This window comes from Achroia grisella, unplaced genomic scaffold (assembly GCF_030625045.1).
Source record: "Achroia grisella isolate CSIRO2021 unplaced genomic scaffold, CSIRO_AGI_Agris_v1 utg152, whole genome shotgun sequence".
NCBI classification, from domain to species: domain Eukaryota; kingdom Metazoa; phylum Arthropoda; class Insecta; order Lepidoptera; family Pyralidae; genus Achroia; species Achroia grisella.
The window spans coordinates 1,913,949-1,939,673 of NW_026712648.1; the positions used below are offsets into that span (position 1 = coordinate 1,913,949).

The 25,725-nt window shown below is 30.2% G+C and overlaps 2 protein-coding genes across 2 annotated transcripts; both read right to left on the reverse strand.

Annotated features, from left to right (window-relative positions):
- Window positions 1-41: 41 nt before the first annotated feature.
- Window positions 42-13,859, reverse strand: LOC131840934 (uncharacterized). Its single transcript, XM_059189149.1, has 18 exons — window positions 13,647-13,859; window positions 13,186-13,427; window positions 12,068-12,200; window positions 11,225-11,355; window positions 10,535-10,785; window positions 9,989-10,105; window positions 9,425-9,554; window positions 8,598-8,656; window positions 8,269-8,359; window positions 7,843-7,915; window positions 7,406-7,553; window positions 6,856-7,023; window positions 6,211-6,296; window positions 5,655-5,778; window positions 4,932-5,049; window positions 1,605-1,721; window positions 845-945; window positions 42-172 (listed from the first exon to the last, which is right to left on the reverse strand). Exons 1-18 carry the CDS (start codon window positions 13,857-13,859, stop codon window positions 42-44), a joined length of 2,433 nt encoding a protein of 810 aa, XP_059045132.1.
- Window positions 13,860-17,621: 3,762 nt separating this feature from the next.
- Window positions 17,622-25,691, reverse strand: LOC131840950 (transmembrane protein 185B). Its single transcript, XM_059189168.1, has 7 exons — window positions 25,509-25,691; window positions 25,256-25,432; window positions 23,790-23,997; window positions 22,924-23,053; window positions 21,847-21,977; window positions 21,277-21,400; window positions 17,622-20,957 (listed from the first exon to the last, which is right to left on the reverse strand). Exons 1-7 carry the CDS (start codon window positions 25,556-25,558, stop codon window positions 20,695-20,697), a joined length of 1,083 nt encoding a protein of 360 aa, XP_059045151.1. The 5' UTR covers window positions 25,559-25,691; the 3' UTR covers window positions 17,622-20,694.
- Between the last annotated feature and the right edge of the window lie 34 nt (window positions 25,692-25,725).

Sequence of the window (25,725 nt, forward strand, 5' to 3'; positions counted from 1 at the left end):
GTATTAGTACAGAATAAATTAATAATATGATTTATTTCTTATCAATATAAAACAAGGCAACAAAGCGTAAATGCAAGGGGTCCCTTTAGTTTCTTGGCACGCAATGTTAGCCACTGTTTTTGATTAGGAACGTACATTTCCGCTGGCATCAGTTGTTCGGGCGTATCGGTTTCTGTAATAATAATACAACATGAAGAATTTTTATTCTATTCTCGACATGACAGTGTAGCCACATATAGCTTGTATTGGAATAGTAGATAATATATTTCAAAGAAATCACTTAGTTTTACAATCAGCAAGTTATTATAAATCACAAAGTAAATTACTAAATTATATTATATATATTTAGTAAACATTTATTTTATTGAAATAATATAAAAATAACAAGACTATAGACTATAGATAAACAATTAAGATGAAAATCTTTTCTTGTACTAAATCTATTTCTTAATATAATAAAACATTTAATATTTCCATAAAAGTAAGAGAAAAGACGAATTAAGAGGAATCTGTTCGTTAATTCAGTTAGTTACAAATTATTTATACTAATGTAGAATAGATAAATAAAATTAAACTACAGACAGCACGTAACAACACTGTTGACTGGGTACATTTTTTCTATCTTATCAACAGCCGACAAGTTATTTAAGTTATATTCTTAGCGACCCTTTACTTTACTTGTACTATACTTTTGTAAATATAATTCTTATGTAGGTACATAGCTATATAACCTGTCTTGTCCTATCTTGGTTCTGTTGCTACAATACAGGGAACACACATTAGATAAATATTAGCAGCCCCATCATAGCTGCTAAGTACTTAATACATTAGTAGTACTACATACCTTCTTTTCGTACATGTTGTGCAGACTGCATAGTTGATTCTTGCATAGATAGCAGATCTCCCGGTGTATGCAGGAGTAATCGGCCAACACCTTCACATCGCCTATAACACAGCCAAAGGAAATCTGTCATTTTGTATGACGTAGTTATGATATAGAAATGAGTATGATAACGATGAGTATATAAAAATTTATTAATATAAAGCAGGCAATCTAACATACGGCTCAAATTATGGTAAACGATTACCATAAGGGCATTATTATTAGGCAACCCTCCTGAAGTACTAGTTACGCTACGAGATGACCAATGGTACCAACCGCGCGAGGAATTGAATCCGCGACCATCGGAAATAAGGCGCTGTGCTAAAGCGCGGTAAAACGGCCCGAAGAATAGCCCGAGTTAGGAAGGAACCATTTTCTTGTATGGGATGGGGTATCTGTATGTAATATTATGTTATCTGTGCTTGTACTATACTTTTGTAAATATAATTCTTATGTAGGTACATAGCTATATAACCTGTCTTGTCCTATCTTGGTTCTGTTGCTACAATACAGGGAACACACATTAGATAAATATTAGCAGCCCCATCATAGCTGCTAAGTACTTAATACATTAGTAGTACTACATACCTTCTTTTCGTACATGTTGTGCAGACTGCATAGTTGATTCTTGCATTTATAATATTTGCAGATTCTTGCAGTAATCGACTGAAACCTTATAGACGAAACCATCAATAATCAATTAAGAGTATTATTACATTACCTTAAGACTTCATTCTGTAACATCTGTTTCTGGGCTGCACCAGTCAGTTGCTTGCAATCGTTTAACCAGTTCCTTACTTCGTTAAAATCCGCCAATAATTGCACAGCTGCCTCTTTGCTGTATAACAAACATGTCAACAAATATACAATTTTAATAGTAAAATGTATACGGAGCGGAAAAATAGGTAGAACCAGTGGCACTTCGTAGGAAGGTAGCAATTATTATTGCTAAAAATTGCATATAGATGGCGTGATTGGTATCGATGGAATTCTTCATAGTTTTGCAAACGTTTAAAAAAACAAAACTGTGTTTTCAAAAATGTTTAATCTATTTTTAAAAAGTTATATATACATGTTAAAATGAAATAATGCGATTAGAAAAGTAATTTTCATATATTTACTCATTTTGTTATTTTCCAGTATTTAATTACACTTTAATCATTGCTAATACGGGGCTCAATGTTTTCAAAATGCTTTCATAGATGACATTGTTGTCATTTGTATCGGCCTAATTAAATGTCTTTTTTATATTTTCCAATAATAAGCACTTAATATATTATTATTGTAAATTAAACATATAAAAAAAGTTTAAGTAAATTAAAAATAGCCGAACAAGCAAGTAATACTATTTCCAATAATACCTATATATGAAGTGTTGCCATATTAAAAATAAATACATGTATTATCGATTTTTTTGAATAATCGATAACAGGATTTTATAACAGCGCATTATTCGATGATGCTTTTAATGAGTCTTTGTGAACAGTAAAATTTCATTATTTTGTATTATAGCAGTGTTCCGTTTGAAAGAACGAAATATAGTAGTACATTATTAGTGTCGTTGGTTATTTACATTTGTACTGAAAAATCGATTACATAATAATTTAAAATATCGAGTACGAATCGTAGCTGTCTTCGAATACTGGCAACTGGTAAGATTAAAATAGTATTAAAAAAAAAAGAGAGAAATCGACCCTAACCCGGATACCATAAAGTTGATTTTCCTTTCTCATTACTATCATAGCAGTTTGTTTTTAACTTGCGTATGACTCTGTGGTATGATGTTTAACGTGTCTTGTTATTGTACGGTGCATACATTTCAAAAATTATCTTTTAATGTAGGTACATACATTTCTTTCATACATCTCATACATTTCAAAAATTATATTTTAATGTAGGTACATACATTTTTTTCATACATCAAAGATATTATTATTGTAGATATCGAAAGTTATACAAGTAATTCTGAATGTTATCAAGTTCAAAATAAGCACACATTACTGGCTTAGACAATAGAGTAATATTACTTGTAATAAAAACATTTGTGACACCCATATGTATACATACTACATAGTAAGTACTTACGCCCGCGCCGTGAGACTCATCTAAGCGTACAGCGCATGCGCGTCGTGCGGTAACCCACCGACCGGCCAATAGGAGCGCGCCTCTCGCGCATCCAGAAAGTTCGCGACTAATAGATGGTATAGTAGTAACTAGTAAGGCAATGAGTGTTCCAGTGACATCGTTATAATAATTTCTCGTTAAGTTTTATTGTAATATACACAATTTCGTACTAAGTAACGTGTTCCGTTACACATTTCTATAATAGTAATGAAAAACCTAGATCGACCCTGTTCACTTCATCTAGGATTGAAGTTTTAAGCTATTAAGCTTAATTAATATTCCTTCTTTTGAAACCGAATTTCATTTCATTATAGATATAAATTAACTGACCCGGCAAACCTTGTTTTGCTTTATAAATTAACTAGCTGTACCCGCGACTTCGTCCGTGTGGAATAGTGACCTTTATCAAATAAATAATAAATATTTAATAATGTAACTCGAAAAATTCAAAGAAAAAAGTTTCATCGTACTAGTTTTGAAAATGACGAATTTCTTCATCATCTTCAACTTTCATCTTATATTTCATTTTACCCTCTTAGGGATAACATTTTACAAACTTAGAATGTCATATTTATTTATATTTAGTTAGCAGCCTAAACAATATTATTAATTAAATTATAAGATTATAAACTAAAAAAATTTCAGGGTAGGCCACCCCTATGATTTAGGGGTATAAAAAATAGATAACAACCCTACCTCAGACCTAGCAAGTATACATATCAAATTTCATCAAAATGTGGGAGAAATATGGCAACTAACACTGTGATACGAAATTTATATATAAGATATAGTGGAATTCTCATTAGGGAAAAGAGGGGTACATCGTAGAATACAGGAGGTATAGGTATAGGTATACCAGTAAATTCATTGTAGCTAAAATCAGTCTCTTTCACATAACGATTGAAATAAAAAATCATATAGCCCGATTTTGATACGTACGAGTATAAACGTATCAAAATCAGCCTATACGTATAGCGCAGACGCGTTACAACATATCTTCGTCGAGAGAAAAAAATAGGCATGGAATGTAGAATAAACTATAACATAATATATACATTGGCACATAAGCCATATCTACAGAGTGTCGGCTAACGATATTATACCTACACATTTACATTGAATCTTGAATCGTCCCTAATGCGGTACACGATACAGTTACCTACATATCTATTATATACCTATCTTTGTGAAACAGATGTCATGTAGACTGAATTGACTGCCATCTATTTTCGTGCTTTGTTACTAAGCACCCACTAGTAATTCGAACTGCTTCAGATCTAGAGACATCTAGCGGCTACGGCGGCGAAATAAAATAGCCCGAGTTAGGAAGGAACCATTTTCTTGTATGGGATGGGGTATCTGTATGTAATATTATGTTATCTTTGGTAGAACTGAATCACTTTGTACAAAGAAGTTCATGGGAATTGGTAAAATTTTCGATCTTTTCACTAGTAGCAATTATGTTATCTGTGCTAGTAGGATGCACTGCACTGTGTAGGTATGAAGGTTTAAAAATATATGGTAATTTCTCCATTCTTCTTTAGGAAAATGCTGCAGTTTCATGAATATCGTCGCTGATGGTTTGGTATACACATTACGACGATTAAAGGAACCGTAAGAATTTCTATGTAGGTATAATCAGAAGATGTAAATATATAAGTCTGTTAATAACTTCCGTACAACATCAATATTTTATGTTTGTATTTGTACAGATCTACTCAAACATAATATTAAACCAATTTTAAAATGCTTTCACCTATTAAAAATTACATTATAAATACAATAATTGCGCCTTTTTAAACATTACGTTGATTCTTAAACCCTCGTGCATACAAGCAAGCATGAAGATATTTAATTTAATTGTCTTCGGCCATATGGGGGCTTAGTCACGGCTGTTTATTATAAAAGGTAGTAATATCATTACCTAAATTTCACTTTTGCGACATATATGTGATGTAGCCAGGATTCGCACATTATACGCAACACCATGTTCAAGGTAGTAATGTCTTGAGTCGCTTTTGTTACTGGTAATAGCATTTTATCTGTAAATTTAAACACAAGTTAGCTAAATTACTATACAGTGGTATGATATACGATGTGTACTGTTAAAGACAAAGCTAATAAATACAAACAAAACCTATTCACTAAACTCATGTTCATTAAAAATTTTAAGGATCACACTGTATATAAAGAAATATGTATGTAGTATCTCTTTGTATAAACATTATTTAATTGTTTTTCTATTGTATTTAGAAATATTTAAAAGCATATAGATGAAATAATAGATGATAATTGCAATATTTCCTCATGTGTATTATTTATAAGTAATAATAAAGCTTATCTATTCCATACAAGTAATAAAAATGTCATTGATCTCTCTTATATAACTTTTTGATACAACTTTTAATATTGTCTTATATTAAAGCACACTGTTTAAGTGGAGATCCTTACTAATTGAAACTCTCGCCCCGGCTTCGCACGGATGTACATACATGTATTATATATATAAACATTCTCCTAGAATCATTCTATCTATTAAAAAAGGCGCTTCAAAATTCGTTGCCTAGTTTTAAAGATTTAAGCATATATAGGGACAGTTAGTGACAGCGACTTTATTTTATACTATGTAATTATGATAGTAAGTTACCCAAGAAGTCCCGTACGTAGGCGGAGTGATGTGGCGTGGTGCGGGGGAACGACAACATCAATTGAGCCAGGCTTGTAGTAGCGCATACACAAGACAATACATAAGTAATCTCTTCAGTCGCCTCCTACATATAACAATCATCACCTTTATTAAATGTTAAACTGTTACAATTGCTGCTTATAATAAAATTAGATAAACCGTCTACAACTCGGAGGGGGCAGTGAGTCCATCTCTCTGTTATTCTGTTATTTCATATTATATCTTTATATACATGAATTTGAATTTAAATAACACCTAATAGTCTATTAATAATCACCTAGGATGATTCACACAGCGTCATCCAGGCCTAAACTAAATTGGGTTTGTAATTTTCTCGTAGTGGAGTGTCTTGAGTAGTAATGCTCGTTAAAATTTTCAGACTTAGTGGATTTGAATCCATTACAATAGACAAGTGTTAATTCCTAGAGTTTAGTACTATGAGTGTTTAACAACTTATAGATATGCTATTTTTTTTAAATATGCACGTTTGTGTCAACTAATAATAAAGTACCTATACCTTTAATTTCTGAATGTTCACCTTCACCTCGGAAACCAATTTTTCTCTCATTTTGGCGCAAACATTCTCGTGTACACCGATTTTACCTGTGAATAAATTAGCATGTAAAGTTTAACGCTTCCCTGAAAAATAAAGTACTTTGTTTTTTAATGGATTATAATCGAATGATACATCCGCCTGCGCTTATGGTTTTCGCTGGCGGGTTCATATCATATCTATCAGTGGAGGATATTAGATGAGTATAAGATCAGCTCAGTTAGCCCATCGTGACAGTTTCATTAGGATTTACTACCCCATTGCTAGCAATGGGGTCAACAATCCACATTACTAACCATCCCATTCCCCCCTTAATTATTTTGTTGTTAAATTATCTACAGCTGATAGAACACAAAACCATTTTCTATCCGTAACTTCTATAACTATGTTTAATTAAATCAGTAGATTAAATATGAAATTGTTTTATATTTTGCTAACTGTACCCGTGGTTTCATCCGAGTTAAATTTCAATATAAAAGATATCTAATAAAAAATATATAACTGTAAAGTTTTATCAAAATCCGTTTAGTAGTTTTTACGTGAAAGAGTAACAAACATCTATACTTACAAAATTTCATGTTTATAATATTATTAACATAGAATACGAACCTAATTCGATAGTGATAGTATGGTCAGCAAACCGCAGATTAACTAGCTGTTCCATGTAGGCTTGCATATCGTTATGCGAGATACGGAAGAAGTCGTCCATTTCCCACATGTTAGCCAAACGTCGCGTCTCCGCCAGGCACCACAGTCTATACGTGTGAATAGAATGGTCTGCAAATTGTTTAAAGATTTTAATCAGCTTATAATTTAAAACAATATAAAAATATACATAAGAAATATGTAAAGTTTTCGACATTTTATAATCTATAGAAAGTAATATCATTAAATTATTAGGTTAGTAATTATTATATGTTTACTTTTTCATGAAATAATTTATTCTATTATATAATTAAGGAAATTGTATTATACTAAGAAATTCTATTATATAGTATATTAAAGTTTTACTGATAGTTTGTGTTGTTAAAGGATAAACAACTTTAATATTAAAAAAAATAATAAAAACGATCTATAAAACTTTTGGAGCTGAAATGTAGGGATGTCCCATTCATAAAATACATTTAATTTTTTTTTATAGACAATGAAAAGTTCTAACCGAGCCTATGAAGAATGGGTATTTGTTCAACAATAGGCAGATCTTCTATCGGTGCGCCCAGAATGTAGTCCCACGTTACCTCGCATTGGTTGTTCAGACTAACCAGCTGTTGCAGCATTATCGCAAAATTGGCTCCAGTTTCTGTACACTGATGTAAACATTATATATAATGATAAATAACCTTGGACAATTACCACAGTGCCATCATGCTTGTGTTATGGGTACTAGACAACTGATATAAATACTTAGATATTTTTTTGTAAATACATAGAAAAGACCCAGATGGATACAAAAAATCATACTAATGAATACAAATGTTTGTGCCATGCGAGGAATCGACTCTGCGATAATCGGAAGTAAGGCGGTGTATCAAATCACCGAGGCCGTCAATTACTTTCTATATTTAATTTTAAATAGGTATTGTAGTAGATACTTACTTCAGTAATATATAAAGATAAACCAGGATGAAGTTTGAGTGATGTTGGCATTAGATTTGTAGTTAATGTGGCACTGTAAATAAAAAAAAATAGTGTTTTATAATTTGTACCAACACTACACTAAAACCTAAGGAAACGTAACATAATAACGCAATAATATCTAAGTAGGTAATCTATAATACCTATAATAATTTCGACGAAAATACTGAAAAACTTCTGCCACTTTTACTACTACGGGTTTCTAGGTCGTGATTATTGTCTTAAAACAACATTATGTAGGAATAACCTACTAAAAGATTATTTTATTATTTATTTTAATCACAAATTCAGCGTGAATAGCATCATGTAGAAGAAAAAATATTACAACAAGGACAAATATATATAAAACAAGATATATATTTGTTTCTAGAAAAACGCGACACTTACCCAAAATGCTTATCCCACGATGTTGACGTCACATGACATCCCAGTGCGTCTGCTAATATCCTTAGAGCAGATAACACTAGTTCAGGGGTATCTGAAATTTGATAAAGAAGCAATACATGGAGGATTGGCGGGAGATTTTCGAAACCTAAAGAATATTAAATCGAATGGAAGTACAATACAATAAGTATCCAAAACTATTCAAATTATTACGTTAAATTTATTAAGGAAAATCGCGAGCAAATAAGTTTAGTATGAATTCAGAATTTGTTGGGCTTCCATGAATTTTGCATTCATTTGTATGATTTTTGAATTAGTTTGATTGTACTTACTATTAACATTGAATGTACTGAATAACCATTCTCGTAGATTTTGACAAGTATTTGGTGATCTGTAATATTTTAAAATTAAATGTTGAATTGGACTGACTGCAACCAAAAAATCTGATTATAGAAAGAAGAACAGTTTATGGAATTTCTTAAATAAAAGGATGTGAAGGAACCTATAATATAATAATAGCAAACAGTACCCCTATATATATTAAAGATGTTTGGTTGTTTCTAAACTAATGGTATCTAAAGCAATGTATACAAAATAATCAAATACAAGGACACAATAGATAATGATCCATAAATATATACAAACATAGCATACTTGTAATCATTATTTAATGGGTCAAAATCAATGGAGATGATGATGACGATAGATGATGATGATGAACCTACTTTTATTTTGATCTAATCCTAATATGAATTAATTGTGATAAAGAGTATTAGAGGGTTTATTCTATTATTAAATTTATTTAAACTGCGGTAACGTAAATTTGTAAATAGACATTTTAGGAAGGATACGAATAGAAAATTAATTTTGTAGGAGGAGGGAATTGTTAGTTAAAGCACAGAAGAGATAATTACATAGTAAAAGCGACTAATGGTCTCATGCCATTCAGGAAACTTTTAGACAGACAGACAGTTTTATATATATATTGGTCGATTCGGTGTAACTGACTTAACTTATTCTCGTCCTATTATCGTATCTATACCGTTACAGATGGCAGGACAATAGATACAAGACATAATATGAACACTTTTAAATAGTAATTATTTGTCTTCTAACAGTGTAGGGAGAATTATTGCAGGATCATTGATAAAAAAGGTACCTTGTAGCCAAAGGGAAAGAAGACCACCAGAGTACAATGTGTTCAAGACAACTGCCGACGTCGCCCCAGAGTATGTTCTGATAGCACTCGGTTACCTTGTGAGCTGCCTTTTTACTGGCTTGGACGCGTCCTGTTCAAATTAATACTAATAATAATAAAAACTATTTATTGCGCACAGAATGAATACGAGCAAAATAATACTTTGCATAGATGTGCTCTACAAAAGGCGGCATTATCGCTAAAAGCAATCTCTTAATTCCATAAGGAAATGACATAGTATCACCACAGATACGAAGTAACATGAACTTCAAGTAGGAATTGTATTCGCAAACCGAAGATGTGAAAGCAATAAATGTAAATAGGTTTTTATTTTATTTACGGTGTTGTAACTACAAAAATTAAACACTATAAATTAAAGTAGTACTATGTAGATCTATAGCATCATATCAACTTCGTACGACATAACATAATTCCATATTTGAGTATTTAACATATTATAACAGTACAATCGTCATTATTGACGTTATCGTGTAAAATTAAATTATTAAGAACACAATAATGTACCTGATTTCAACCTTCTCACTCCATTTGATCCCAATAGTAGAGGAGCCATATTTGCAACAGTATCGAGAAGGATTTCTATATACTTTTCTTCACTCTGAAGGATGCTGTTTACGTTTTCTGTAATATTGTAAAATTGATAAAGATTAGATATATTAGGTACTCAATTACGTTTAAACGGCTAGGCGTATATGTTGTATAGTGGTATCTTTTTAAGTCTATAATTTGTGAAATAGAAGTACCTACCATCTTCATTGTACATAGATTTTGTTGTAAAATAAAATATTTTGACCTAAGCAGCTATGTTTGTCGAGAAAGCTACTGTTCTGCATGAGTAAGGATTCATGACCAATTTTGTAACGATGCATAGAACGCGCCTATTTTTACAAAAATCATCTATGCTTGCTTACGGACATTTTAATAACAAAATATACGAGTATAATATTTTTGTTCAACTAAGCAACGTTGTGTTATAGGTACTAGACACTGATAGAAATAGGTACCTACTTAAATACATCAATATTATACATCCAGACCAATATTATTTACCTTCATTATTTAGAATATTGTCCAAAACACATTCGTTAGTCAACAATGAAGAGTAAGCCACATCGCAATCGGAATTTTGACCAATCACTGCATGGCTTACCAATTTGTTCTGCTCATTTTTCACATCAACAAGACTTTGTGCTTGTTTCATTTTAGCCTTCTTGTGCTCTATAAAAGCTTCGCGACGCTTTTCTACTGTTAAATCGCGAGAAATAGTCGATGTTGGTGGCGTTATATGTTTTGTTAATGTGCTAGAATTAAAGAAAAAATTATAAACTGGATCAAAAATATTAAAAATTATGAAATTATAATACAATTATAAGTAGGTATATATGTTTTAGTGGGACATCTTTTATTGAATTTTGACACTATATGTCCGATTTTATCCAGGTTGAATAAATTTTTATGAATGTACTTTCTGAAGATGTTTTATTTGTGTATGAGTACTATACCATTAATCATGTGTTGTAGTGGGTTTCTCCTTCTAGTTGGCAATATCTACAAACATACCATACATATCGCAAACAAACTTAAGCGTAAGTACATACATTATATGCTTAGTTAATTTACAATTAATGAAATTAAACAGATTTTTGTGATTAAACGAATATGTCTGATGTTTTTACTTGATCAGTCTATATTGTAATAAGGTGCCGCACAGAGCGCTAAAAATCAAGAAAGCAATCTTACTGATATATTTCCAAACTCTCTGCGGTACTTGTGGTGGAGTCATTATCGGAGTTGTCCCCCGGTCTATACACATTCACTAGACAGTTGATTAGACGCTGACAATTTACTTCAGCGCGACTTTTAGACAAAATCTGAAACATAAATCGGTTACATTAATAATTAATATAGAATGAAATATTTTATTAACCTATATTTTTTATATATATCTTTATGCGTTATTTTATAGTTTCAGAATAACTCTCCGATGATGGACATACCAATAACAAACCATAATAATCCGAGAACGTTAGGCTTGGGGAAAAAATTGCCACATTGAATAAAATGTAATGAAAAGTCATTTATGTGTGTAAGATGCGTTTTAGCCGCTTGTCTAATCTAAAATAACGGTCCTGAGGTTATATATTTATATTTGTCTTTTTATAGCAATTGATGTATTTAATTTAAGATTTTAATAATTATTGATCGTTAGCACCATACCAGAGTATCTGGTAACTATGTAACTTATTGTGCGATTATCAATAATAAAGAGAATGGGCGCCCCACGTTGGGCGCTAGATATGGGCATGAGGATCTCAGGGTTTGTATGGTGTGAGTTAAAGGCCTTCTTATGGAAAGGTGTTTTATTTTATAAAATACATAAATCTTTATGCCGACAAATTGCGTGTGTCTTAACAAACTGCATAGAATATACTACTTATCCTATTGGTACAGTTGACATATATAAAATAGCGAGCGAGATTGGTCGACCTACCGTTCTGTTCACAGTGGTGACATTGTTTGTAGTGATTGCCAAAAAGATTAATTTATATTCTGTAGTTTTTGAACACATGTACATATACTTACTTGAACAATTTTAGTTAGAGTTATTGTTTTAGTTTCATTAATAATAGTAGGATAAGTGTTACTGCAAATATTGAACTTGGCTGCAAAATTCTTGTAGCTTAATCCTATTAAGTGATTATATATAGCAATGAGGCTGAAACAATGGTAAACATTTTTTTTATTATATACAATGGTATACAAGCCGGTGGTCCAAATTGATAAGTGGCATATTGTATGCATACATGTACCTATGTCTTTTAATCTGTATAAAACATACAAATATTAACATATGTATTATATTAGAAGCACAAAGCGCAGCCTATTTAGTCTGTCCCTCTGTACATTTTTGATACATAAGCCTACTGTATATATAATTGTCGCTCTTTCAAAAGGGCTAATATACAACGATGTTTAAGTGGAGAAAGTATAATAAAAACTTAGTTATAATGACTTTTACATCTAATAATATTTAACAAAATAATGTTTAAAAAATGTGTCAGTCAAATAATAATAACTAAAGGTCAATTCACACATAGCGCCACCTAAGCCTAATCTAAACAAAATTTGTGTTGTCGTTACTAGATAACTGACATAAATTCTTAATTTGTTTTTATGTACATACATAATATATCTAGTAAACAGCCAGCCAGGCCAATACAAATAATCATACTCTTGAATATCAAAATTTGTATTGTGCGAGGAATCGAATCCTCAGCCATCGGAAGTAAGGCAGTTTGCTAAACGACTAGACAACCGAGGCCATTATCAAAATTAATACATTTTTGTTTTAAAAACGGTTCTAAAATTTAATAAAAAAATCAAATTGCTTAATTTCTTGTTTTTTTAGATTAATTTTTCATTATACATATAACCTTATCTAGCTATCTAGCGTAGATATATTGAATGCGTCTATATAATTTGGCTCTTAGGCATACATAGTGTTGGATTACAATCCAGTTTTGTACCTAACTACACGCTCCTGGTTATATTATTATATTGACTGTAATCTGTTTTGTATAGTAATAAATAAATAAATAATTAATTTGTCACAGAAAAACATGATTTTAGACAAAAATATTTCTTCTCCATATGGCTTTTATAACATATGCAGAAACAAATCGGTTACACAGATACTGTACCTTAAAGTAGATTCAATCATTTTCCTCGAGTCATCCCTGTGTAAGCATGTGTTCAGTATGTTTGTTATAAGGCCATGCGTTGCTTGCAGCATCACAAATCTACAACTACACAGCTTGTCAAATATATGGTCATGTTTGCTTTGAACTAATTCATTTTGCTTCTTCAATCGGGCCAATCTCGGATTTAATTTGTAAAAGGATTTTACTAACTTTGACAGATATTCTATTATTTGATCTAAAACCTGTAAAAAAATGTAATATTTGTAGAGCGAAATACCACAGCATACCTAACCGTATGTATTTGCTAAGTTATATATACCATTATGATATAAATAACTAGTACATAATAATTACAATTTTTAGTTATGTTTCATACATCCTTATAACTTTATATAGAAATATAAGTATATAAATTTTCAACAACGTAAACTAACAACAATAACAAACGACATTATACTTACTTGTATATTCACCAATTCCATGATATAGCTTCGATTGGATAAAGAATGGCTATTACTTCTACCAGTAGAACACTTCCATTTATTATCGGCGTCTAATATCACTTTTGTTATGGCATAACAAATCATTTCCATCTCTCGACAGTGCATAAACAACTCCTCTTCCTCGCTCGATTCTTCGCTTATCCATTTCTTACTAACTACTTTGCTTGACATGTTTCATAGAAAAATATATGTACTCAAATAAAATAGCAAATGTATGCAGGTATGTGTTAACTCGTAGGGGACATTGTGGCAACTAAATTTACCGCATTACTAAATGTTTGTATCAAAATCGATGTATAGAGACGTCGGTGCCAGTTGGGGGCACGAAGCGTCGAAGTAGTTGTAGGACAACTTGCAAATAGCTATAATTATACTTTATGACTGTTTCACCCTATCCTTCTATGCAAGAAATCATATAGTTGAATTTAGGCAATAAAATTATAGTTTTTTATTACAATTTTATTTTATGTAAAGGTCACGCCGCTGCAAGATTCTGGCAACAACAACACATACAAGGTACCTACAAGAATAATAAGTTTCCTATCTCGTCATCGCTTAGGTGTTTAGTATATGTGACGGACTTTTATACATACATGCACTCTACATATTATAAAAATTCCGGAAGAAATTCTCAAAATTACAACAAAAATCGTATCAAAATCCGTTACACTTTAGGAGACGTAAGAAGGCTATATAAGCAGAGAAACAGAATGACGAAAATAGTAATTTTGCTTTATACTATTTATAAATAATTTTGAATGCTCTAATTGTGACAAAAAAACTAAGTAATTGTGACAAATTCATGATGTGACGTGATCACGAACGATATGTACATAATATATGTATCATAAGTATCGAAATAATTTTTATTTTATCATATTTTCTTATAGTTGTAATAATTAAACAAAATTTCTCAAAAAACCCTTTATTATTTTATTTATATTTTTTAGTCAATGATGTTTGATCGATTGTTAACAAGCATTCAAATTTACATAGAAATAATGAAGGTCAAGCCAAGGCTTTGTCCTCGACGATAGGCCCGATTGTAACGGCAATGGATGAGTTTGCGAATTAGTAGGCTTGCAATTTTCAACGTCTATTTTTATACTTACCTATACGTATTGTTAGTCAACAAACCAAATAGTTTGTTGAAATGTTTTTTAAAAAACTGTCTTACCAATGCTCCATAAAGTACGATCTTAAATATATTGAGATTATGTAATAATGGGTTCAAAAGAGTACCATAGAGTTTGTCTAATTCTAACTATCTTAATTTCTACTGCTACTCTACATTTTTATATAATACATGAGTTTAAAAAACTGTCCCACAAGCGTACTGTAGGATTTCTTTTCTATGAAACATATTTTATTATAATTGTTTTGTATATTACAAGAAATAATGTTCATGTATTATACCTATATAAGAAATTATAATATAAATAAATTTTTTGTTTTAAAACTTTCAAAATTATATTAATTATATTAAATTAATAGTCAGATCCGTCAGTATTCTACGACTATGACGATATCGTCATAGTCATATAGTCATAGTATACATGTACTGGAATTTCGACAAATTTCATAAATTCTAAATATCTTTATTCATGTAGACCTATTATACTCTTATGATATATGTCAATACTACCGTCAGATCAGAATGATTTCGAAATGAGAAGAACTGCTAAGAAACTCGGCTCGTATTCTTTTCAAATAAATGTTGTGCTTGTTTACAATAATACAGATTCATTTCTAAATTCAAATTTGGGAGAATAGAGCACCACCAGCATATGTACTGCAAAAACAAATAGTTTAATCAGTGTTCGTAAACCAAACAGACCAGTCCCCACAAGCAGCACCCGTTCACGAGTATGACGAAAACTTATAATAGAAAGGTATGTCACTGGCATGGTTGAATAAAAAGCGGCAATTATGTACAGTAGGTACTTTTAATTTTGACGAAACAATTTTATGGAATTATTATATTTCCATCAACAAAATATTTTTCAATCCATTTTACAAAAACTGACAGTATAGGAAGAGAATATCACAGTAAAAACGAAAGAGCATAATCTATATATTAAATATTATAATTGAGTAATAATACTTTATCTTGTAATCTAGAACGTGAACACACTAACCACCGATCGACCATATGTTGGTTTGAACAAAATACAATACATAAATAAATTCTTCAATTGTGGTAGTATGAATATCCTCATCTCTTATTTGACAATGACAACGTTTATATGTTAGATGTAGTTTTATAAATAACGAACAATAGAGTATGTGATATAGTACGAAAGCAGTTGCTAAATTTATACGAGTTATATGAGAATAAAATTTATACATAACGATATTTATATCAGGAGTTTTATTTTGGATTCGGGCAGTCTAAATGCAGCATATGCATATGCTAATTATCTTACACAATTGCCATTAAAATAATTGCAAATAGGCATGTAGTTTTGCAACTGAATAATATTTTCGGTCATTTCTTGGTCCTAAATCAAGGAATAGTAAAAGATTCTAATTGAAAAAAATGAAAATTTAAAATTACGAGCATCATTGGAAAAGTAAAAAAAAAAACCTCTTTTATGAATAAGTTAAGAGTCATAAATTCTTATATCATCGTTTGAATAACAATCGATATTATTTTATTACTCTAACTTCATTAGAATTACCTTTATTCTTTAGACGACACTGCGTTATTCTGTCTACATTTAATCATGTATTATAATAATATAAAGAGATTTGTAAATTTATTATCAGGCTTGATGACCTGAATTTGATCGTATCTGTACAAATAAAGATACAATTGGAAATACAAAGACGTATGTATTGATTTCTTGCCTAATATATACATGAAGAGGTACCAATAGTTTTATGGAAATACTACACACATACAATGTAATGTCATTCATTAAATATTTATATCACAATGACATACACATACATTAATGTACTGTAAATTTTGATGGCAGATGGTGATTAAAAATATTGATAATTTTAAGTCCCGCTTATTTTAGTCTGCAGACGACAATGGTATTATTACTCTATTACATAAATATATTTTATCGCAGATTACTTCTACATATAATTGTTAACAGGGTTTTCGGCAATCAATAACACTATATTTACAGATATTCGTTAAACAATAACAAAGTACCTAGTAATAGAAATAAATAAATGCTGTTCAACGAACAACTTATATTCATTTGATGTCATACTATTCTAAGACTATCCAAATATCCTGTATTTTTCAAGTAACGTTTCATTATAAGACTGACATTTAACTTGTTATCAAATAGATATGCGTAGCCAAAGCAATAAACAATATTTATCCAACAACGAAGCCAATTGAGAACACGACTTGCCTTATGTTAAATGGCTACTACAGTCTGAGAATTTTATTATTAACGTAGTATATATAATCCCTAGTGTATTTAAGTAATATACATATTATTATTGAAATATAACGCTTGATTAGTCGTTCGTTTTTTAGGTCATGAGTTTCTTGTATTGCATTACGTGCAACTTCATACAAAGAACTTATATATTTTTTATATTAATTAACTGGTGTTATATAACATTATTAAAAATAGGTTTTAAGATACATCGATCTTCTGCACGATGCATACTTATTCTTATTTTATATAAGAAGTACACAAAAACTGATTATAAATAAATTTATGGAGTATAGAAGGGCAATATAAGTACCCAATTGTACATAGGCCTACAATATGAACTAACGTTATATGGATAATAAAACAGATAGATAATATGTGGATATAATTATAATGTCAAGGACAATTAATTCCTTTGCGGCCAATTGTTATTTTCCAAACTACTATTCTGGTAATGTTCCCTATAAACTAAGTAACGTATTTGTTTTACCTATTAACATAATTGATTTGTGTGCGTATAACAATATTTGCTTTATTGCGAGGAACTGTCATATTTCTTTGCTAATTCTAATAATATAACAATAAAATCATTTAGAACCTCAACTGAACTGAATATGCAGTTCAAAAGATTTATAATTACTGTTACCATATACCAGTTAGTTGAAAATATGTTTAATAAGATATCTGATTAAAATAAATATTACTTATATATATTATAAACAATCTAATACTAAACATATTATGTAAATTGATCAGACAAACTAGTTATGTATAACAATCATACACTGAAAAAATTAAAGCGATGTGTAAAGCGATATGTCAAGACTGAACAAAATAGAGAAAATACATAATATATAACGATTCCTTTATTGATATGGCTTTAAATATTATTTAAACTTTCCTAAATTAAAAGGTACTTATTTATCATGTTTGCTGCTAATAAAGTTACAGTTGATTTATTATGGTAATCAGCTAATATAATCTTCAAATACGTAGCAACCTCAACAATATAAAGACGTTATATTATTGTGATATATTTATTCTAAATAAACGAAAATCTTTAAATAAAAAGTAACTTAAAACACATACAGCACCTGGATCAACTATATTTTTGCCTTTGAATAATAAGTTGTAGGCACAGAATAAATACTCGAAATAAAATAAAAAATAGAAATAATAGTACATATTGTCCATAGAGGGCATAATAAGAAGTTTGTGGTTCAGATTTATTTAGCAGTAAATATAGACTGAGTATTACTGTATTACAAAGTATGATTACTGGGTAAGGAAGTTGATAGTCTATCAATTTACGGATATCGGTTTGATCTCCACGCGTAATCCCTTGAAAACCATCGTATTTAATTTCGCAACGATGGGCTAAATGATATGGCTTCGTGCTCAAGTTATCAATCTCCACTAGCACTGGTGGGAGGGCCATTCTATCCCTTAAAAAAGAATATGCACTACGTAACATTGTAATAAAAATAATAACTGTGATGAGAAAGCTATAGTTGTAAATTAATTAGAGAAAATGACCATTGATTTTGCTATTGGCTAACGAAAACTAGAAGTTAACCAAACAGTACGATCTTAAATATAAGGAGTTTGATACTGGGTTCAAGAGTAAAATTATTAGTACCATTCAAATTTGTTTTTCTATATCTACTCTACATTTTTACAAACATGAGAACAATACGCATGACTAATTTGGAAAATCCTTTTCGTTATTGCCTCAGGAGTCTTTTATTGCTAAATATAACCTTAGAATTTGCATTTCCTATATTAAATTTAAATTTCGTATAACACGTGCTACTAGTGCTAGGTAAAATATGTTTACTACAGGACTCAAAGAATTTGGCTACTCTGTAATATTTACCATGAATTTAGTTATTTACTAGAATGATAGATATACTCATATGTAATAGGTATGACGTTTCACTTACACGGCAGATAGCTTTAATTAGAGTTTTATTGCATTAAAAAATAATCCGAATTTTGCTTTATATGTTGCCTGGAAGAGATCGCTGTTTAGCAATAGCCGTCCATTGTTTTCTCTATGTCTTGTTTCTTGTAATTATGTTTCTATACATATTAAAATTATAAAATAGTTTTTTGCGCCATTGAAGAGTTTTCATCTTTTATAATTTTGTTATGCCAATAATATAAATATTTATCCTGAAGGTAATATTTCATCGTCTCTTTATCATTATCGTCATACCTATTATACTATAAATCAGTTATTATATTGAAAATTTATGTAAACCAGACAATAAAATTAATTAGTGTCTAACCTCAGTCTATCAATAACAGCGAAATAGAAAAGGCGCTTATGTTTGACCGCCTTGCGTAAATGTTTTACTGAAATGAAAATATGTTAGTTTTCATATTCTAATAAACTTGTATATTACACTGTTACCTGATTTCAGACACATTTATGTTACAACAATATATGGTCACTACTTAAGAGGTATAAAGTCAACTTTTATTTCGGTGCAGTAAAAGAACAGATCGAAATGTCAAATTTCAGAATAATGGGACAACGCAGATTCTCTTTCTATCCATATTAGGTCACACGATGCGGGGGAAGTAGAGGGATGATGTGTGGCCAGGGAGTCCAAAATTTCGTGACAAGACAAATCAAAACCTAAAAATATTATAGAAAAGTAATAAAACACTGAACTTTTCCAAAAACCTTAAAAACATTATTTTCCATTTGTATAATATGTTAAAATTGTTTTGATAACGAGTTTACACTCGGTTTACGAGTGTACAATTACAAAATATGTGACGTCATATATGTCATAAGGCAGTGGAGAGATTCATAAGTGAGTCCAGATGTGACAAGGACGAAGGTGGGTTCAAATATAATTAAATTCGTGTGACGCAAAATTCCAAGATATAATAAAGTACTGTGCCTATTCTAATAATGAGTACCGGTTCGCTATTAAACTCACTTACTTTTTAACCGAGATTAATGAACACTAATAATTCTTTAATATCAGAATACTTATTTCCTTCAAACAATAAGAGTTTTTATTTCTGAAAGAAGATAATATTAAATTATTGTATTGTTTTCAGACACCTCATTTACGTTACATACTTACAAAATAAAATAATCTAGAGAACAAATGTTTTGCTAACTGATAGTTTGTGAATTCAATCAGTTTTTAAGTATTCTACATAATCAAAATAATAATATATGTATGTATATTAATCTCGAAAATTGGATATGTTATTTTACTGCATTACATGAAAAGTCAAAGTACAGCGACAGACTGCTATTTAGTGACAACTTTAACAATTACTATTACAGTAATTGAGAGTAACAGATCATACATAAAGTCAGTCAAAGTAGGAGCAACAATTATTATATTTAATATTAAACATCGACATGTTACTCTAATATAAGAAAACAGTAAACTGATATTCGTAATTCCGTAATATCTCTTGTAATGACTACACACAAAACATGGCTTAGTGCTAAAATAAAACTTAACAATTTGTTTAATATTGCTCTGTTACAATTTTAAGCCGATATTTACACGATACACAAATATCTAACGTGAACACACATGTCAACACTTCAGTAAAGCTACGCATCCTCAATCTGGCATATCTATGCTAGTAACAGGCACTACTGGTTTCATGGTTTCATTCTTCTTTTGATTTTTATTGGACTTCTTGCTATCTTTCACTTTTTTGTGAATTTCCTCGTCCCTGTATGGTTCTTGATTGACGGGTTCGTTTGGTATTCCATTAGATCCTCTATTTACGTTGTTATTATAAGCAATATTAGCATATTCTTGTAACAATGGGAACACTGATAACAGGAACTGGCAAAAATCTTTTCTGATTCCAAACCACCCTGGCAAAAATATTTTGTATGAGACTGGTGATAAAGACGTAATTTGTAATACGACCTAACGAGGCGGTACAATTTAAAAAAAAATGGCATTCAAAAGATTCGTTTACAATAACTGTCACTTAATTAAACTAAGATATTTTTTTCCCATGTTTAGGCCTTAGTTTAATATTGCCAATTGTGTTGGCATGGTGACAAACATGGTGAGTAATTTTGACACAATATTTGCAGACGACATATTTTTTTATTCAAAACATAAAATCGTCATAATAAGTTACTACTTATTATGACGATTTTATGTTTTGAAAAGTAAAGTACTTACATTTATTTCCACCTTTAGAACTGAATGACATGATAATGAGTGTGGCGTAGCTCACAAAGAGCGGACTCACTACAACCGTGTAGGAGAGAGTGAGGCCGTCATCCAATTTGTTTGTTAATAGCACCTGCAAATTGTTTAAATTATTTAATTCATCGCAAAGTATTATAGTTTGGAGGAGTGATCGAAGACCCTCGAAGTAGTAATGCATGCAGATACAACGATGTTTGTGGTGCTGCTCTTGTATCTGTATGCAATGGTTGCCATTTACCGTGGATCTTCAGTTTGTTCACCATTCCAGCTCTAACCAGTTACATAAAAAATATCAGAAAATAATACGCCAACATATTTACATATATTATCATATTGACATTAACATCAAAACTATTTGTGATAACAAAAATAGATGTTTGTTACACTTTTACGCAAAAACTACTCTCCAGATTCAAATAAAATTTGGTACAAAGGTAAGTCATGTCCCAGATTAACAAATAGTAAATTTAATAACTAATTTCATGCGGGTCACAGTCAAAAAAATAATACAACGGAAGACCGAATTACAGTTAAACTAACCTGAAACACCAGTATTGGTATCACAGTAAATGTGTACGCTAGCGCGGAATTAAAACTAGTGCGACGTTGTTGCACATTCACTTCTGGAGTACGCAGCAGGATACCAGCGAATATGATACTGTACAACACCCCTGGAAGCAAAATAGTATTATATGTAATTAATATCATAATCATAGAGAGAGCGGAATTTGTTATGAGGTAGGAAAACTTCGAACCACTGCACATTTTCAGAAAATCACTATTTGGTATGTACACTATTGCAGAGTGACATAGATTATACGAGAATAATATGTTAATAAATTAATAATTAATAAACAAAACTTACAAAATTACAAGCACCCGTACCAATCTGTAATCCACTAGTATGTATGATATAAAATAAAAAATATAAGATGGCTAATATAAATCAACTTCAATATCCCACAAGCAAACGAATTATCGAATTCGTAAATTTAGGCAATATTTAAAGCAAATTGTAATAAAAATTAACACACACGTTATATTTGAGGCGGAGAACAATAACGTGATTTTTTATAATGTTTCATTATATTCAATTGTAACATCATTACTTATGAACTTAATTAAGTTTTTGACTCACTCCAGAGTTATAATATCTAATTATCTTGCAATCATAATAACATTGATTTGGGGTTGGCATAATATGTTTTATCCATATTACTATGGGTTACGGCCTAAACAAGTACTTTCACGATCGGCCGCCTACCTGTCTTTAAGCTTCATTAAAAATATCTCATATCTCAACAAAATTTATGAAAACAAATGGTATATACCCTGGGGGACATTGTATACTAATTATTGTCTATGATTTAGTCTAAATAATTTTAAAACAACAGTTATAAATTTCAATATGGCCGTAAAAATTACTTACACTACCGGTCCTTACCTACTACATTCTAATGGGTATACTGTTTATTGTTATTTATTCATAACACTTATTTTAATTTAAAAAAACACTTGTTAGAACAAATATTTTTGTAACTGTTTTTAATTTTAACTGGAATAAAAGTATTACAAATAATGTAATAACTAAGTCACATTAAAATATTCACCACTCACCTACTAAACTGAGACACATAAGTATCCAGAGTGGCACAAACACCACCTCCCATGACCAGTTGATGAAGTCATCCAACTTCAATGCCAAGAATATAAATTGAAGGATATTTACAGCACAAAACAACTCCAACTGAAATATAATTTCAATTATGAATATAAAGTTATGTACAGATATAATAAAATATTTTATCACTGCGGGAACTTTGATTAAAATATGGTACTTAATTGTAATGTGATTAATAATTAAGCAGAATATGAGCTATGCTGCTTTATTATTAATCACATTACACACATTGCATAATTGTTTAATGATGTCTCCTATATATATATATATATATATGAACATACAAACATACACAATGATCATGTAACATGAAAGATATGGGAATAAAACTATTACAACTATATATTATTGGGGGGTTTTATAAAGTAATAAAACCCAATACAATATCAGATCTTTTATCTAGCTGTTTGTCCATTTGTATGCAATTTCAGAACTTGAAGTTTGCTCTGAAACTATAGCACTGATTTTTCATTCTATATTCATTTAATTAATTTTGCTATATGGGTACATATTTACATGATAATATGTATAAGATAGACATATATATTATAACAATATATGTATCAATATAACAAGTATATCATGTATATGTCTATACAACTATAAACACATTACATATACTATAAGTGTTTCATATGATAAGATATTTATTACTACAGAACATTTGTTTTAATTAAAATAAGCAATAAAATCTATAACGCATTAAAAACAAGTCAAGGCAAATGAATAGGTCAAGAGAGCTTCATTGCATACAGCTGGATAAAAACACAGTTTAATAAAGAACATATAAATATATACTCACTTCATAACTACGGTCATGTTTCACAGACCATATACAGATGGCAATGGATACTACACTTATAAAGATTAATGGTATAAAGACGAGTATCCATACATGGCGTTTTGTAGTCAACTGATCACATACAAGCAATTCAAACATTAACAGAATTAAATGTATGGCAAGACTTATAAGCATAGCTTTGTAATGGATGTATGCCTCACCCTCCAATCTGAAATTATAAAATAATAAATAAATATATTAAAAAGTGATACATATAATAAATATTATCTTATGTTTAACCAGATATAACAAGGCTAAACCTGGAGCCTGTATTAAGTCAAAGTTTCAGTACTTAATTATTTATGATTCCTGCAACACAAGTCCTAAGCTCAGTGCAGGGGTTTGCTGATAAACATTTATAGTCATTAATGTAAAGTGTATAAATAAATAAATAACCAAAATAACAATAATCTAGTATGTTCAAAACTTGATATTGAAATACCACATTAATATTTTTTATTAAAAAACTGTATGTTATTTTATTACAGTAGTTATTATTTAGTTGCTTTTAAATTACTTCTTCCCAATGTTCACAATCTGTCACTGTATTATTTTTTTATTTATCTTTTTATTACATTTACAATTTGTTAGAATTATAAAACATAATCAGTTTAAATAATTATTATATGCAAATATTACAGGAAAAAAAGAAAGAAAATTTTTAAATACAGTATTTGAAAATCATGAACAATGAAGATAGCATTGAAAAATCTTATTTCTCACATAGGAACCTGCATTTTTTTTGCTAATTATGTGAGGCCATGTCAAATTAACTAAGTCCGCTATATCCTATAACTATGCAGTATCTCTTCGAGGGACCAGCGGATGAACTATTGTACATAAATTTAAATTTAAATCATGCCCACAGGCATAGAAGCGGTCCCAGATAAAACATGTTGTATGCCTACCTATGAGCATACGGGCTAAAAATGTTGTTGCAGAGTGACCCACCAGTGAGCATGCAGTTTTCAATGTGTTAAAAAGTATAGGCAAGTTGAATAATAATTTGTAGAGTTCAAATAAAGAAATTAATAAAGTCCATTAGTATGTGCCTAAGTTAAGTTATGACACATAATATACACTAATATTATAAAGAAAGTGGAAAGGGGAATCTCTCTTGTGAGGACATTTCGTCCAGCAAATGCTTAAACAAAATTAATAATTATGAATGAAAGTAGGTACTTTGTTATTGTGTATACATTATTTATAATTACGTTTCTATTTGCTACAAGAGAACTTCTTATATAATGTTTTTAAAATCATGGCATTAATTTGCTTTGAAAATATTGAAGATATTGTGGTAATAAATTGTATTACATAAAGAAATATTCGATCATAACAGCTGTTCTATTTGGAGATAAAGAAAAACACGAAAACTTAAATATATAATACAGTATTTCATTGATATGATAATGTGACATACTGACCTGAAATGTGGATATTGCCACCAAACATAGGTGCCAACGGTAGCACCTAAAACCACTAAGAATTTCCAAACCCAAATGGGTGTAAAAACTGCCCAGTAGGACCATGTTATTGAATTATCTAACTTCAAAGCCAATAATGCAGTGAATATAAGTAAACAACTGTGAACGACGAATTTGCTGAAAATAAATTATTTTATTAAGTTTACCTTATTATTATGCTGTATGTGAAAAGATTTGTTTAATGAAAACTTACCTAGGATTAAAATCTTGGAATAAGGTTTGTAAATTCATTTCCATGCACATTCACCTCAGTACAAATTTAACATATCACAACAAGAACAATAATTAAACAAGAAAATAATAGTTTCAGAAATAAAAAAATGTAAAAATAATATTTCTTATTTCTGATAATAATCATCACCAGAGACTACCGACTACCAAGTCCTAGGGAATTATAGAATAAAATTGTC